Source organism: Oncorhynchus gorbuscha, linkage group LG11 (assembly GCF_021184085.1).
Source record: "Oncorhynchus gorbuscha isolate QuinsamMale2020 ecotype Even-year linkage group LG11, OgorEven_v1.0, whole genome shotgun sequence".
NCBI classification, from domain to species: domain Eukaryota; kingdom Metazoa; phylum Chordata; class Actinopteri; order Salmoniformes; family Salmonidae; genus Oncorhynchus; species Oncorhynchus gorbuscha.
The window spans coordinates 68,323,094-68,340,547 of record NC_060183.1 but is presented as its reverse complement, the minus strand read 5'-3'; the positions used below and the strand labels follow the sequence as shown (position 1 = coordinate 68,340,547).

General features: G+C 42.8%; 1 protein-coding gene across 8 annotated transcripts in view; it reads left to right on the top strand.

The window, feature by feature from the left end:
• The window catches only part of LOC123989309 (rho guanine nucleotide exchange factor 28-like), a 129,068-nt gene that overhangs the window by 89,140 nt on the left and 22,474 nt on the right, over positions 1 to 17,454 (top strand). For 5 of the 8 annotated variants that reach the window (XM_046290232.1, XM_046290228.1, XM_046290231.1 and 2 more), the window contains 16 exons: positions 614 to 767; positions 1,107 to 1,162; positions 1,372 to 1,432; positions 1,734 to 1,872; positions 9,146 to 9,258; positions 9,404 to 9,568; positions 10,133 to 10,383; positions 10,707 to 10,832; positions 10,999 to 11,116; positions 11,727 to 11,981; positions 12,142 to 12,218; positions 13,881 to 14,059; positions 14,189 to 14,280; positions 15,147 to 15,332; positions 15,470 to 15,696; positions 16,842 to 16,889. In XM_046290232.1, the coding sequence (XP_046146188.1) occupies positions 614 to 767; positions 1,107 to 1,162; positions 1,372 to 1,432; positions 1,734 to 1,872; positions 9,146 to 9,258; positions 9,404 to 9,568; positions 10,133 to 10,383; positions 10,707 to 10,832; positions 10,999 to 11,116; positions 11,727 to 11,981; positions 12,142 to 12,218; positions 13,881 to 14,059; positions 14,189 to 14,280; positions 15,147 to 15,332; positions 15,470 to 15,696; positions 16,842 to 16,889 (2,247 nt within the window). The remainder of the gene's footprint in view (positions 1 to 613; positions 768 to 1,106; positions 1,163 to 1,371; positions 1,433 to 1,733; positions 1,873 to 9,145; positions 9,259 to 9,403; positions 9,569 to 10,132; positions 10,384 to 10,706; positions 10,833 to 10,998; positions 11,117 to 11,726; positions 11,982 to 12,141; positions 12,219 to 13,880; positions 14,060 to 14,188; positions 14,281 to 15,146; positions 15,333 to 15,469; positions 15,697 to 16,841; positions 16,890 to 17,454) is intronic. The other 3 variants (XM_046290233.1, XM_046290230.1, XM_046290229.1) reach the window with 2 other exon arrangements.

Here is a 17,454-nt window from a genome sequence, read left to right as displayed (position 1 = left end):
TGCTGCTATTATCACTTAATTATCTGATACAAAAGCCTATTATCATGAGAATTTGCATCCTTGAAAAGTGCTATATAAATAGCATGTATTATTATTATATTATTATTGTTATCATCCCAACCGTTCTCCTTAGTATTCACCTCAGGGTCTGTTTTTCAAATGATGACAAAAAGCAGGAAATGTTTGGGGAAATAACATTGACCCAAAACACCATTAAAACACTGTAGGTTATTTCCTTTCAATCATCAACCCTTTGTTGGTGATCAGCATGTGGAAACCCCCCCCCCCCATTTCCGTCACAGTGGACTTTAAAATGGGCTGAAATAAGGCTTGGAACATTCACATGTAACTGATTCAATTAGAGTCAGTGTACGTGTGGCTATTTGTGGTTACTTATAGGCTAGCCAGACCACAGTATCAGTAACCTGAATTATAGTGCTTAAGGCTAGCTGAGTGGAACCTATGGTGTTACAGAGTTACAGTCAGTATTTTCTATGCTTTGACGGGTTGTTTCTGAAAGGGTTTGGATGTAGTTACAGTATATGGGTGTGTGTTAACTAGCCTATCCATGCCTCTGATGTTCACCCCTGGGAATCTACCCTGGTTCTCCAAGGGAAAGGGGAAGGAGAAGGAGAGAGAGAAGGAAGGGACAGATAAGGACAAACAGCAGAATGGACATCGTTTCTCCACGGGTTCCTGTGCTGGTCCCACCGTCTGTCTGGTCTGTGACAAACCTGCTACTGGCAAGGACCTTCTGCACTGCTCCTGTAAGTAATCAGCAGTCACCGTTTACTCATTAGTCATGTATCAGTCAAATCAATCAATGTGTTCCGCAATGCTATAAACATACAAGATATCTCAGTGATCTGCAACTCAGATATATTTATTGGAAATGTAGCAAGACATATCTCAAGATAAATAAAGTGTAATAAATGTATCCATAGGCTTTCTTTGCATTCAACATAGATACCAAGTAGTTTATAATTGCAAAGATCCACATTTTAGGGGAAGGTATCAGAATTCAAATTCATTCATTCATGTAGTTATTCTATTTCCATCCTGGTGGTTGATATCGCTATATATGTAAATATCCCTCTCTCCCTCAGGTTGTACAGTCATGGTCCATAAGGGTTGTAAGGACTCTGCTCCCCCGTGTCTAAAGGTGAGTTCCAGCCTGTGTGTGTATGTGTGTGTGTGTGTGTCTACCCCACAACCACACACATAAACATTGGGGTGTGTTAATGGTAAACTAGTCCAGTGACACATCTTCTACTCATCTCTCTTTGTTGAACGAAGAGATCTAGTTGGAATGTTTAATTCTCTGGTGTCCTACTAGACTCCCTTTTGTAAATTTTTGTATTAAAACTACAGAAACTTCAGGATAAGTATGCAGTTACTATGGTGAAGAACCGAACAGCATCCCTCCCGCAGAGTGAGTTTTACATCACACAGTCCAAAGGTCATTGATGTCATGGCTTGTTGTTGTCATCCTGTGAAGCACTCAGAGGAAGGAATCCTGAAACAACAACATTCCACTCTCTTCTCTTCTCTTCTCTTCTCTTCTCTTCTCTTCTCTTCTCTTCTCTTCTCTTCTCTTCTCTTCTCTTCTCTTCTCTTCTCTTCTCTTCTCTTCTCTTCTCTTCTCTTCTCTTCTCTTCTCTTCTCTTCTCTTCTCTTCTCTTCTCTTCTCTTCTCTTCTCTTCTCTTCTCCTCTCCTTTCCTCCCTTGGCCAGACTTCACAGTGCGAGACAGTCCCTCTCCATGTCCGATCTCCACCTCAGCCTCTCTACCTATGATGAGCCAGAGGGACAAGAGGGAAACAGCTTCCCTCCCCAACCCCCTCTCCAGGAGCGTCCCTTCTGCCACAGACAGGTCAGCTCAGCATCTCTCTCTCTCAAAAAAAATCAAAAGGCTTTATACACATACATACATTGCCAAAGCAAACATATAGACACATATCAAATCATTGATGACGCAGATAGATAATAATAGGAAAAATAATAATACTCAGTAATAACAATTAACAGGACCATGTTATTATTCTGGTTTGTCATTATACTGGCTGTCCCTACGGGTGTTTCAGCTACATATTTTGCAGCTAATATGTCATAAAGTTTTTCTTCTTCCCAATAGATAATAGGATGTTAATGTTTTCTATGGTTCTCACTCACTCACTCACTCACTCACTCACTCACTCACTCACTCACTCACTCACTCACTCACTCACTCACTCACTCACTCACTCACTCACTCACTCACTCACTCACTCACTCACTCACTCACTCACTCACTCACTCACTCACTCACTCACTCACTCACTCACTCACTCACTCACTCACTCACTCACTCACTGTTTGTCTCTCTCAATTCAATTCAAAAGGGATTTATTGGCATAGGAAACATGTTTACATTGCCAAAGGAAGTGAAATATTTTTAACAGTAAATATTGCATTCAAAAGGTTTCAAAAAGATAGACACTTCAAGTTTTAGCAATGGGCAAATAGTTGTAGTATGAATAGTAGGGGATCAATATTGTTGTTATTTACAGTGTTGTTTGTGCTGTTGTGATTGCACACTGCAGTATTTCGCCTAACAGATATGGGAGTTTATCAATGTTTGATTTCTGGGTCTGTGTGATCTGTGGGAAATATGTATCCAGGGCCTAAAATGAACACCCGCCACCTGCGGGTAGATTTTGGCATTAGCGTGTAAGATGTCTATTTCACCAGCCACGTTGACGGGCGGTCAGGGCACAACAGTGCGAGCATTTCACTCACAATTTTGTGAATGAAAATAGTTAAGTATGATCACATTCATAGTCAAATAAATACTGCACTAGCTGTTTTCAAAGTATTTCTGCTGTTTTGTTTCGTAGCTGGTAAATTAATGAGTCACCTCGCACTGCAACACTGCCTGGCTGGGGGCTGTGCGTACCTGAAGAGCTGTTAAAGATTAATTTTTAGAAGCGCTGTGCACAGGCATAAAAGTTGGTCTAATTTACTTGAAAGGAAAGTGAGACTTTGTTCTTGTGTTTCTTGGCTATTTACATTGTTTTGATCACAAGCTCGGTTGTTTTTCAATGTTTGAAGAGAAAACAATGATGCTACTAGCCAGACTCAATCTCATAGGCACAAACATGACTCTAGTCATGCTACCACGGTAACCTCCTGCCCTTAAAGGGGGAGGTGAACATGTTTGTCTCATCTGTGTCAACATACTTTTGGTAATGTAGTGTGACACATGCTCGTCGAACATCTCATTCCAAAATCATGGGCACTAATATGGAGTTGGTCCCCCCATTTCTGCTATAACAGCCTCCAGTCTTCTGGGAAGGCTTTCCACTAGATGTTGGAATATTGCTGCAGTCACTAGTGAGCATTAGTGAGGTCAGGCACTGATGTTGGGCGATTAGGCCTGGCTCTCCGTCGGCGTTCCAATTCATCCCAAAGGTGTTCGATGAGGTTGAGGTCAGGGCTCTGTGCAGGCCAGTCAAGCACTTCCACACCTATCCCGACAAACCATTTCTGTATGGACCTTGCTTTGTGCACGTCATGCTGAAACAGGAAAGGTCCTTCCCCAAACTGTTGCCACAAAGGTAGGTAGTGTTGTACTGGAATCCGCCAATCCCAGATTTGTCTGTCGGACTGCCAGATGATGAAGTGAGATTCATCACTCCAGAGAATGCGCTTCCACTTCTCCAGTCTAATGGCAGTGAGCTTTACACCACTCCAGCCAACGCTTGGCATTGCGCATGGTGATCTTAGGCTTGTGTGCGGCTGCTTAGCCATGGAGACCCATTTCATGAAGCTCCCAAGGAACAGTTATTGTGCTGACGTTGCTTCCGGAGGCAGTTTGGAACTTGGTAGTGAGTGTTGAAACCAAGGACAGACAATTTTTACGTGCTTAAGCACTCGGCCGTCCAGTTCTGTGAGCTTGTGTGGCCTACCACTTCTCGGCTGAGCCGTTGTTGCTCCTAGACATTTCCATTTCACAATAACAGCACTTACAGTTGACCGGGGCAGCTCTAGCAGGGAAGAAATTTGGCACACTGATTTGTTAGAGAGGTGGCATCCTATGCCACACTGAAAGTCAGTGAGCTCTTCAGGTGAACCTCCTCCCAGTCTCAAATCTATGCAAGACTGAAACAGGTTTCCCTCAAGAATTTCCCTGTATTTAGGGCCATCCATCATTCCTTCAATTCTGACCAGTTTCCCAGTCCCTGCCGATGAAAAACATCCCCACAGTATGATGCTGCCACCATCATGCTTCACTGTGGGGATGATATTCTTGGGGTGATGAGAGGTGTTGGGTTTGCGCCAGACATAGCGTTTTCCTTGATACTCAAAAAGCTCAATTTTAGTCTCATCTGACCAGAGTACCCTTTCTTACATATGTTTGGGGAACATTACTTTTGGTGAACACCAAACGTGTTTGCTTATTTTTTTTTCTTTCAGCAATGGCTTTTTTCTGGCCACTCTTCCAGCTCTGTGGAGTGTACAGCTAAAGTGGTCCTATGGACAGATATTCCAATCTCCGCTGTGGAGCTTTTGCAGCTCCTTCAGGGTTATCTTTGGTCTCTTTGTTGCCTCTCTGATTAATGCCACTCTTGCCTGGTCCGTGAGTTTTGGTGGGCGGCCCTCTCTTGTCAGGTTTATTGTGGTGCCATAATCTTTCAGTTTTTTAATAATGGATTTAATGGTGCTCTGTGGGATGTTCAAAGTTTCTGATATTTTTATAACCCAACCCTGATCTGTACTTCTCCACAACTCTGTCCCTGACCTGTTTAGAGAGCTCTTTGGTCTTAATGGTGCTGCTTACTTGGTGGTGCCCCTTGTTTAGCGGTGTTGCAGACTCTGGGTCCTTTCAGGACAGGTGTATATATAGTGAGATCATGTGACAGATCATGTGACACTTAGATTGCACACAGGTGGACTTTAATTAACTAATTATGTGACTTCTGGCGGTAATTGGTTGCACCAGATCTTGTTTAGTGGCTTCATAACAAAGGGTGTGAATACATATGCACGCACCCCTTTTCCGTTTTAATTTTTTTGAATTTTTTGAAATAAGTTATTCTTTTCACTTGACCAGTTTGAACCATATTGTGTATGCCAATTACATGAAATCCAATTCAAAATCAATTTATTTGACAGGTTTTAATGCAACAAAATAGGAAAAACACCAAGGAGGATGAATACTTCTGCAAGGCACTGTATAGTGTATTTTGGTTAGAAGACTAAACAATATACCACATTAGTTACTTTTTACTAGTAACATATTTATTGTTCTAGATACATCACAAAGCATATTCATCTGTTTTTTTTGTGTTTTGTTGGTGTAATTTTAGCATCAAAAAAATATTTGGGCTGGGAAAGTATCTGAGTGGCTGGTAGATTTTTGATCTACCGGCCACAATGGCAGGTTGACCAAAACGTTAATTTGAATTTTTTTTTTAATATGTTTTTTTATTTTTATGCCCTGATGTATCTCTAATGTGGTTATACATTTGACAGGAGCTTAGGAAGTACAGCTCAGTTTCCACCTCATTTTGTTGGCAGTGGGCACATACAGTGCCGTTGGAAAGTATTCAGACCCCTTGACTTTTTTCACATTTTGTTACGTTACAGCCTTATTCTAATATATATATATATATATAAACATTTTTATTTTTGCAAATATATTTTAAAAAACAGCAGAAATACCTTATTCAGACCCTTTGCTATGAAACTTTAAATTGAGCTTAGGCGCATCCTGTTTCCATTGATCATCCTTGAGATGTTTCTACAACTTGATTGGAGGTAAATTCATTTGATTTGACATTGAGCCACTCCACAAAAAAAGGCACATGACAGTCCAATTGGAGTTTGCCAAAAGACACCTAAAGACTCTCAGACCATGAGAAACAAGATTCTCTGGTCTGATGAAACCAAGATCGAAATCTTTGGCCTGAATGCCAAGCATCACTTCTGGAGGAAACCTGGCACCATCCCTACAGTGAAGCGCAGCATCATGCTGCGGGGATGTTTTTCAGCTGCAGCGACTGGGATACTAGTCAGGATCGAGGGAAAGATGAACGGAGCAAAGTACAGAGCGATCCTTGATGAAAACCTGCTTCAGAGCACTCAGGACATCAGGCTGGGGTGAAGGTTCACCTTCCAACAGGACAACGACCCTAAGCATACAGCCAAGACAACGCAGGAGTGGATTCGGGATAAGTCTGAATGTCCTTGAGTGGCCCAGCCAGAGCCCGGACTTGAACCCGATTGAACATCTCTGGAGAGACTTGAAAATAACATTCACCATCCAACCTGACAGAGCTTGAGAGGATCTGCAGAGAGAAATGGGAGAAACTCCCAAATACAGGTGTGCCAAGCTAGTAGCGTCATACCCAAGAAGACTTGAGGCTGTAATCGCTGCCAAAGGTGCTTCAACAAAGTACTGAGTAAAGGCTCAGAATACTTTAAAAATAAAATAAATCTCAGCCTATTGCGGACAGTCTGAGCACTGATGGAGGGATTGTGCGTTCCTGGTGAAACTCGGTCAGTTGTTGTTGCCATCCTGTGCCTGTCCTGCAGGTGTGATGTTTGGATCTACTGATCCTGCTCAGGTGTTGTTACACGTGGTCTGCCACTGCGAGGATGATCAGCTGTGCGTCCTGTCTCCCTGTAGCGCTGTCTTAGGCATCTCACAGTACGGATATTGCAATTTATTGCCCTGGCCACATCTGCAGTCCTCATGTCTCCTTGCAGCATGCCTAAGGCATGTTCACGCAGATGAGCAGGGACCCTGGGCATCTTTCTTTTGTTGTTTTTCAGAGTCAGTAGAAAGGCCTCTTTAATGTCCTAAGTTTTCATAACTGTGACCTTAATTGCCTACCGTCTGTAAGCTGTTAGTGTCTTAACGGTGGTTCCATAGGTGCATGTTCATTAAAGGTTTATGGTTCATTGAACAAGCATGGGAAACAGTGTTTGAACCCTTTACAAATTATCTTTGAAAGACAGGGTCCTGAAAAAGGGACATATGTTGAAGAGGGTGGGTTTCAAGCTGCATCTCTTGAGTAAAGAAATGTGAGTGTTTATTGCCAATATTAACTTCACACTTGTTGTTTGTGTACATTGATTTTATATATATGTTTTTCCCCCTACATCGCTTTCCATCACTTTGTATAGCAGACCCTCATGCAAAATTGAGTCAAAAACTTTTTTGAAATGAACAAAGCATGAGAAGACTTTGCTTTTGTTTTGCTTTGTTTTGTTTGTTTGTCAATAAGGGTGTGCAGGGTGTATATGTGGTCTGTCCTACGGTATTTTGGAAAGAAGACAATTTGATATTTGCTCATGACATTGTTTTCACTTAGGAAATTTTGGAGTCTGCTGTTGATAATTTTTCAGAGATTGCTGTTGACGCAGATTCCAAGGTAATTGTTGGGGTCAGATTTGTGTCAATTTTTGTGTATTGGGGTGGTCAGTCCTCGGTTGCAAATATTGGGGAAGATACCAGAGCTGAAGATGATGTTAAAGAGTTTAAAAATAGCCAATTGAAATTTGTGGTCTGTAGGTTTTATAGTTTTATTCAGGATACTATCAACACCACAGGCCTTTTTGGGTTGGAGGATTTGCATTTTGACCTGTCGTTCATTCAATGTAATTGGAGAATCCAGTGGGATCTGGTAATAATTAATAGCTGATTCTAAGATTTGTAGTTGATCTTGTTTATGTTTTTTTCTGTTTGTTCTTTGTTATTGAGCCGAAAAGATTAGAGAAGTGGTTTATCCATACGTCTCTTTTTAGAATAGGTAGCGCTTCATGTTGTTGGTTTAGTGTGTTCCAATTTTCCCAAAAGTGGTTAGATTCTATGGATTCTTCAATTACATTAAGTAGACTTCTGACATGTTGTTCCTTCTTTTTTTCTGATTGTGTTTCTGTATTGTTTTAGTGTTTCACCATAGTGAAAGCATAGTTTCAGGTTTTCTGTGTTTTTGGTTGGACATGCTTATCAGTTTCTTTCATGGGGTTTTGCCTTCTTCATCAAACCATTTGTCAATGTTGTTCATTTTCTTAGGTTGTCTGCTTGACGTTTTTAGATTTGATAGCGAAGCTGAAAGGTCAAGTAATATGCAGTTTAGGCTTTCTACTGCCAAGTTTACAACTTCACTATTGCAGTGAAATGTTTTGCCCAGGAAGTTGTCTAAAAGGGATTGAATAAGTTGCTGCCTAATTGTTTTTTGGTACGTTTCTACACTTCTTTCCTCCAATCTACAGCGTTTCTTAATAGTATGCAGTTTGTTCAGCTTTGAGGCCTCATGATTATTTCTTTGTTCAAGTAGGCTATGATTTTTCTGTGATCTGATAGGGGTGTTAGTGGGCTGACTGTGAACGCTCTGGGAGACTCGGGTTGAGGTCTGTGATAAAGAATTCTACAGTACAAACTGCCAGGGGATGAGCTGTAGGTGTACCTACTATAGGAGTCCCCCTGAAGCCTACCTACCATTGACTATGTAGAGACAAGAGTTGTGCCCCATTTTTGTTGGTTGTTTTGTCATAGTTGTGTCTAGGGGGGCATATTTGGGAGGGAATGCTGTCACCTCCAGGTTGGTGTTTGTCCCCGTGTGCTGAGAATGTCAGGTTCTCAGACTAGTACGTGTCCCTGGGCCTAGACATGATTGACCTCTCCCTCTAGGATGGAGAAGCCATCTTCATTAAAGTGTGGGGATTCTATTGGGGGGATATAGGTAGCACACATGAGGAAATTTTTCTCTGTTGAGATAATTTCCTTATTAATTTATAGCCAGATGTAAAATGTTCCTGTTTTGACTAATTTAATAGAGTGGGGTAGGTCTGCTCTATACCAAATTAGCATACCCCCTGAGCATACCCCCTGGGTTCCTGCTCTTTAGTCCAGCACAAGATAGTGAAAGCTTTGTGTTCCATAATGTCCAGTGTTGTTATTTGTGTGGTTTAGGTTTGAGCAGAGCATGCTGAGCGTGTGATACATGCCTCTTTGGTCACAGGCAGGGTGCCCGTTGTCTCCTACTCTCCCTAACTATCTATCTCTCACTCTCAGTATATTACAGTAAGATTTTGATCATGATTTTTTGGGATGATACTTACTGTATGTTATTGACACATTGTCACTGTCCCGGCAGGCTTAGTGAGAGTCCAGAGGCGGAGTCTGACAGCAGGTGGTGTCCTGGCCAATCAGAGGAGCTTCTGCAGACCACCGAGTCGTCCACGTCCACTGACTCCTCCGTCGGAGAAGGTACTGCAGGGATGGGAACCCAGAAGGGACAACACAGACAGTCAATGCTGTCCATTTTGTGTCAAACCATTTGCCATTGGAAATGCAGAGGAATGATGATGAACAGGTGTTAGAAAGAGACCTATGATTCATGTCTTTCTTACAGTTTGTCCTTCCACTCCCCAAGTAGACTGTGTGGACGCTAGTCTCCATGGTGACCTGGATGCTGATGCTCTAGACTACAAGGCTGAGTCTTGGAGTCTGACGGTGGAACACACGTTCTGTAAGAAGCAGGACAAACGGGTGGTCAAGAGGCAGGATGTTATCTATGGTGAGAAAACACTGCATTGATATGTAATGAAACCGGCTGTTTTGTAATACAGTTAGTGAGTTATAAATGAGTAATGAGTGCTGAAATGTTAAGGAGCATAGCACAGGAAAGTTTATGGTTTGTTGTTATGGCATGTCCAATGGATCGGTTGGGCTACAGAAACCTTTGTCAACTTGGAAAGGTGGATAATTGGACTGTGTGTATGTGCGTATGTGCCAGCATGTTTGAGGGGATCAGTTTGAGAAAGGCGAGGTACTGCTAATATTGATCACATAATGAGCAGTTAGTTGGGATGCAAGATGATTTGAAGATCAGTGATTATGTGCTGGCAGACTACAATCTAGTCGATCTCAAACATGCACTGTGTGCACAGGAGGTTGGTGGCATATTTATTGTGGAGGACGGGCTCGTGGTAATGGCTGGAGCGGAATGAATGGAATGGTATCAAATACATCAAACACATGTTTTGCTTGTGTTTGATGCCATTTCATTCGCTCCGTTCCAGCCATTATTATGAGCCTTCCTCCCCTCAGCAGCCTCCACTGTCTGTGTGTGTCCTCCCAGAGTTGATGCAGACAGAGATGCACCACCTCCAGACACTGAGGATCATGGCTGAGGTGTTTCGGCGAGGGATGAGGGAGGAGGTTCAGTTGGATGCGGGCGCCGTGGACCGTGTCTTTCCTTGTCTGGATGAACTCCTCCTCCTCCACCACAACCTCTTCAACGCCATGAGGGAACGCCGCCACAGCTCCGCCAAGCCACATGGGGACAGGAACTACGTCATAGTACGCATCGGAGACATCCTGTTGCAACAGGTGCGCTGTTAAAATAAAGTCCTTTGTATCAACTTTTTCCAGTCATTTTTCCAGTCATATGGAATCTGTGCAGACAGAATGACCTCATGACCCCTAGAAATACATGCGGAGTTGAATTACAATGAATCAGTACCTCCACAAAACCTGGGTAAATACAGATATTGCTGTTTTTTTTTGTTTGAAACATTGCCAATGTCCACTCACTCTCTCCTGTAATTCAGTAATTCAACCTCAAGAAACATGACTGTGGTGTTAATGTTCTATTTGACTGATTGAGTACGTTGGATCTAGATTGACTGAATAACTTCCCATTTCTGGTGCAGTTTTCTGAAGACAGTGCAGAGAGGATGAAACAGGTGTATGGAGAGTTCTGCAGCCATCACACTGAGGCAGTCACCTTCTTCAAAGAGTTACAGCAGCACAACAAACGATTTCAGACCTTCATCAAGGTACGTTTGGCTTGTCTGCTTAGAAGACTACTCAAGTCGAAAAATTGAGAAGTTGTATTGAGGAGTTATCTGTCTCTACAAGTTATGTCTCGATATAGGATACTTTGAGAAGTGGTTATATTGTATATTCCACTTGTGACTCATGATTGATTTTGTGTTTCTATAGCAACAAAGTAATAACTATTTGGTCCGGAGGAGAGAGATCCCAGAATGCATCTTGTTGGTGACCCAGAGGATCACTAAGTACCCTGTTCTGCTGGAGAGGATTCTACAGTACACTCAGGGTTAGTCTGCCTCGCTTTGCTCTGCTGCCCTCTGCTGTCAGGATCAGATAACATGAACAGGCTGGTTTTATGTTGGACAGGTGGTTTTATCATACAGCTCAACTGTCAGTGTGAATATACAGCAGTTAGAGTAACAGTTACAGTCAGAGATTACATGAAGACTTTGAAAAAAGGTCAACAATGTGCTGTATTTGAAATATAACTTCCATACTGATATGATGGTAACTGGATGTATAGTATTGCGCTTTCAACTTCAATGTGCCCAAATATATATATATTTTTCTTCCAAGCTTGGCTTTAACATAACAACCCTCTAAAGGTCAGAAACTAGGAATACTCTCATCTCTCTCTCTCTCTCTTTCTCTCTCTCTCTCTCTCTCTCTCTCTCTCTCTCTCTCTCTCTCTCTCTCTCTCTCTCTCTCTCTCTCTCTCTCTCTCTCTCTCTCTCTCTCTCTCTCTCTCTCTCTCTCTCTCTCTCTCTCTCTCTCTCTCTCTCTCTCTCTCTCTCTCTCTCTCTCTCTCTCTCTCTCTCTCTCTCTCTCTCTCTCTCTCTCTCTCTCTCTCTCTCTCTCTCTCTCTCTCTCTCTCTCTCTCTCTCTCTCTCTCTCAGTGGACAGTGAGGAGCACATGGACCTTTCCAGAGCCCTGGTTCTGATCAAGGAAGTGATCGCGGCAGTTGACCTGATGGTCAGTGAGTTTGAGCAGGGTCAGCGGTTACAGGATGTTCTGAACAGGATGGAGAATCGGAGCTTTGCCAAGCTGAAGAACGGGCACACCTTCAGAAAGCAGGATGTTCTGGGGCCAGGCCAGACCCTCAAACACCAGGGCCTGTTACTGTGGAAGACCGCCACCGGACGACTCAAAGGTCTCACACACTGTCAATCAATCAATCCAATCAGTCAATCAATCAATCAATCAATCAACCCAAACAATCAATCAGTCAATCAATCAATCCATTTCACACTAATGATAATATTCATAATGGATTGCATTGTTTACAACTGTCTTGTGTCATATCTCTGCAGATGTCATGGCTCTCCTTCTGACAGACACACTGATCTTCCTCCAGGAGAAAGACCAGAAGTTCATATTCGCTGCTGTGGTATGTCTATGAAAGGATCTCGTGACATTTGCTGTTAAAGATGCAGTCCGGGATCTTAAGCACTTACAAATTCATTACATATCATACGAATTGGGATTCGTAACATATCATACGAATTGCAGGACGTAACATTGCGGTAGGTAGCCTAGCATGTCAGCGTGTTGAGCCAGAAACCGAAGAGTCACTGGTTTCGAATCACCTTGCCGACAAGGTGAAAAATCTGTTCATGTGCCCTTGAGCAAGGCACTTAACCCTAGTTGCTCTGGATAAGAGTATCTGCTAAATGAAATGGAGGACGTAGGACACAAGTTTCAGTTTTGTCTCGAGAGCACTACTTTCAAAACCACTGGCTGAAATTATACAAAGCCTCTGGAGCATCACTTTAACGGAATAAGACAAAATAAACTCTACACTTCAATTCAGTTCCTTTAGACTAAGTCTGATAGCTTTGGGCTACTGCTCTCTGCTCTTCTTTATCTTATGTGGGGGATTGGGACTCAAAAAGACACGTCATCCTGGATGGGGTAATACACAATCTCTTATCTTATGTGGGGGATTGGCACTCAAAAAGACACGTCATCCTGGATGGGGTAATACACAATCTCTTATCTTATGTGGGGGATTGGCACTCAAAAAGACACGTCATCCTGGATGGAGTAAAACACAATCTCTTATTTTATGTGGGGGATTGGGGCTCAAAAAGACATGTCATTCTGGATGGAGTAATACACAATCTCTTATCTTATGTGGGGGATTGGGACTCAAAAAGACATGTCACCCTGGATGGAGTAAAACACAATCTCTTATTTTATGTGGGGGATTGGGACTCAAAAAGACATGTCATTCTGGATGGAGTAATACACAATCTCTTATCTTATGTGGGGGATTGGGGCTCAAAAAGACATGTCATTCTGGATGGAGTAATACACAATCTCTTATCTTATGTGGGGGATTGGGGCTCAAAAAGACACGTCATCCTGGATGGAGTAATACACAATCTCTTATCTTATGTGGGGGATTGGCACTCAAAAAGACAGGTCATCCTGGATGGGGTAATACACAATCTCTTATCTTATGTGGGGGATTGGGACTCAAAAAGACACGTCATCCTGGATGGAGTAATACACAATCTCTTATCTTATGTGGGGGATTGGGACTCAAAAAGACACGTCATCCTGGATGGAGTAATACACAATCTCTTATCTTATGTGGGGGATTGGCACTCAAAAAGACACGTCATCCTGGATGGAGTAATACACAATCTCTTATCTTATGTGGGGGATTGGCACTCAAAAAGACACGTCATCCTGGATGGAGTAATACACAATCTCTTAACTTATGTGGGGGATTGGGACTCAAAAAGACACGTCATCCTGGATGGGGTAATACACAATCTCTTATCTTATGTGGGGGATTGGCACTCAAAAAGACACGTCATCCTGGATGGAGTAATACACAATCTCTTATCTTATATGGGGGATTGGCACTCAAAAAGACACGTCATCCTGGATGGAGTAATACACAATCTCTTATTTTATGTGGGGGATTGGGGCTCAAAAAGACACATCATCCTGGATACATCTGTGAATGTTGGCCCTCAAGTTTTCATGAACTTTACTAATACGCTGTCATCCTCCCATTCTGTCTGTCTGTGCTCCTCAGGACCAGAAGCCCCCAGTGATCTCTCTCCAGAAGCTGATCGTCAGAGAGGTAGCCAATGAGGAGAGAGGGATGTTTCTGATCAGTGCGTCGGCCGCAGGGCCAGAGATGTACGAGGTCCACACTTCCTCGAAAGACGAACGCAACACCTGGATGAGACTAATCAGAGAAGCAGTAGAGAGGTCAGTCAGGGGAGGGAGGGGTGTGGGAGTGTGTGGGTGGGGTCTCTCTCTCTCTCTCAGTAGAGAGGTCAGTCAGGGGAGGGAGGGGTGTGTGTGTGTGTGTGTGTGTGCCTAAAACTGTCTGTCCAGCTGTCCAGAGGAAGAGGAGGAGAACACTAATGAGTCAGAAGAGGAGAGAAGAACAGCTGACGCCAGAGTCCAGAAGATACACAAACTACAGGGTATTTATATCCATAACCTATCCATAATCCTAACCTAGCTTGTCTGTCATATTCCATGTACTACTATATCTGTTGGTGACTGGCATTACCACTGCGATTTCTGAGTGTTCATTATGATTTATCGAATGTATGTGATGCGATTTTGTGGTATCCTTCTGAGTGTTGATTGTGATTTATTGAATGTATATGGTGTTATTGTATCAGAGCCTGAGGTATTTTGTGTTGATTGGGATTTATTGAATGTATGTGGTGTTATTCTGTCAGAGCCTGAGATATAGTGTGTTGATTGTGTATTAAAATGTTTGTGTATTACTACTGTGAAGTATTTCTGTTTTGTTGTTGTGTCAGAGAACCTGTACAGTCAGGACCATCAGATCTGATTCAGTCTGTAGGAGAAGCTACATATATATATATTAATGATAGTTTATTCATGTTATTTAACCTTTATTTAAGCAGGGAGTCATACTAAGACCACGGTCCCTTTTGCAGATGGGCCCTGCATGAACACATCAGTAAACAGCAATTACACTATACATGTCAAAATATACATGTCAATTACAGAACACATGAAAAAGCAGACACACAACACGAAAAGCAGAACACAATCATATGAAACAAACACATTACTCCACCAACTTCAAGGACTTTTGGAGATCATTCCACATGAGAGGCAAACAAAACTAAAATCAGATGAACCTAACTCAGTGGAGATTGAATTGATCTCCAGGGTAAGACATTAATGTGTTATCTACCAGAGAACCTGTCCAGTCCGGACAATCAGATCTGTTCTAGTCTGTTTATTCATGATTATTGACTTTATTGATGATAGTTTATTAATGATAGTGTATTCATGTGTTATCTACCAGAGACCCTATCCAGTCAGGATTATCAGATATGCTCCAGTCTGGAGGAGAAGCTACAGATCTATGCTGAACTGTCTGTCCTGAGGGGCGAGGCCCAGGAACCACACCCTGAGCCACACCTACTGGTCCAGCCAAACCCAGAGGAGGTGCCCCAGGCTGCAGTACTGCTTACTGCCGCTCTCAGAGAGGGTGAGACGATATAGCTCACTATAAGACTCACTGACCATCGTTAGCTTCTTGAACATGTTGTCCATTTCCTGTTGTAGAGTGTCCAATGTCTTACTCTGTCTGTCTGTGGGTATCCCCCCCCCCCTCTCTCTCTCCAGCTGAGAACCTGAGGACCACTCTGTCCTCGCTGACCTTTTCCCCCTTCAGCCCCTGCAGCCCTCCCAGGGACCCCCTGTCCCACCCTGTCCCACCAGCCTGCCCTCCTACCCTCCTGGACATCCCCTCAGTTGCGGAGGCCTCACTTGGGGACCCTAATACCAGGGATGGGGAGTCAGCCTCCCAAGTCCTTGTACTGCAGTCCCTGACTAATAATATCAACCTTAAGGTAGGTCTCCTATGCAGGGTTGTCTTAGCTATATACCATAGATATTGTAGCAAATTCAGGGCTAACCCGACAGGGCTTCAACCCTGGTCTCTGTGACTGTCAGTCCAACACCGTAGCCATCACACCAAGAGGTTCAAATACCAATGGGCTTTGCAGTTGGAGCCATAGGCTTGTTGTAGTCTTGAGCTGCTGAAGTGTGTACTACGTTCAGTGTTCATTTTGGCCTTGACTTCTCACCTTCCTCCTTCGCTTCTCATGGTGGCTCAACAATCCCAACAGTTGTTTGAATAATTTAACACCATCTATTAGAATTACATTTCAGCCTTGATGTGATAAATTATTAATATCTTAATAATACAGGAGAAAGTCAATTTAGCTTTCAAAGGTACCGTCTCATTAAAAATAGATGTAGAGAATTATATCCCAATTTCCTCGGACACGTTTGTGCTATCGTTAGCATCTTTATGTGTGCCCTGGCTGTGAGGAAAAAGAAGTATTGACTGGAAGCTGTGAGGTAACGTAGTGTACAGAGTGGGTCTACATACACTATCGGAGCACAAGGTGGTGCTATACGTACACTATCACATAGACTCCTCAGACAAATGGACTCTACTTAGAAAATGTGCCCTGTGATGAGAGGAGACTCTACTGCAGTCTCACCATTACATGGAACCATGACTGCAGTGTAATGCTGGAGGAAGCCAATAGCATCTTATGCAGGTTCGGCCATCTAGGAGAGTGCAACATATTACCGTTTGTATGTTCCACTTTTAAATGTCATACTTTATTTTCTCTTACGGAAAATATATCAACTCCATTAGTTATAATCCACATAATAATTGACATTTCCTGTTGCTGTAGGATTATTTTCCTGCAAGCTGGCTCAAATTAAGATCCTACATCTGTAGGAGAGTGAAACTCTCCATTCTCCCTCACTAACACGGGAGTACTAGAACCATTCCATTTATTTGTATACCGTTTCTTATCGAGGGTTCTTATAGAGGGGATGTTATTTGTGGAAGGATGAAGCCATGAGAAGATCCTCATAAAGGGAGATGAAAGCCTGACTAATCAAATTTGATTTGATTTGGACTATTAGCTACTGTTTATCACGTGTTAACTGTGGTTGTCTTCCTCAATAACAGGTGTCCCACAGTGTCCAAAGCTTGACCCAGTTACTCTATAGTCTACAGGTGAGCTCATCCCTATGGGAGGTGAATCATACACAGACACACATGCACGCACGCACACACATGCACGCACACACACACATGCACACACACACACACACACACACGTACGCACGCACACACACACACACACACATGCACGCACACACACACACATGCACGCACACACACACACGCACACACATGCACGCGCGCACACACACACACACACACGCGCGTGCACACGCACAGACGAGCACACCCTGTGTATCTCATCTCAGCCACTAATTTCCATTCGACACACAGACCCAGTGTCTTCTCAGCAGGAACAAATATATCCTGTTTTAGTGCCACATTCAGGTTGCAGTCTTAGTATGTATGTGTGTGTGTGTGTGTGTGTATAGTGAGGGAAAAAAGTATTTAACCCCTTGCTGATTTTGTACGTTTGTCCACTGACAAAGAAATGATCAGTCTATAATTTTAATGGTAGGTTTATTTGAACAGTGAGAGACAGAATAACAACAACAAAATCCAGAAAAACGCATGTCAAAAATGTTATAAATTGATTTGCATTTTAATGAGGGAAATA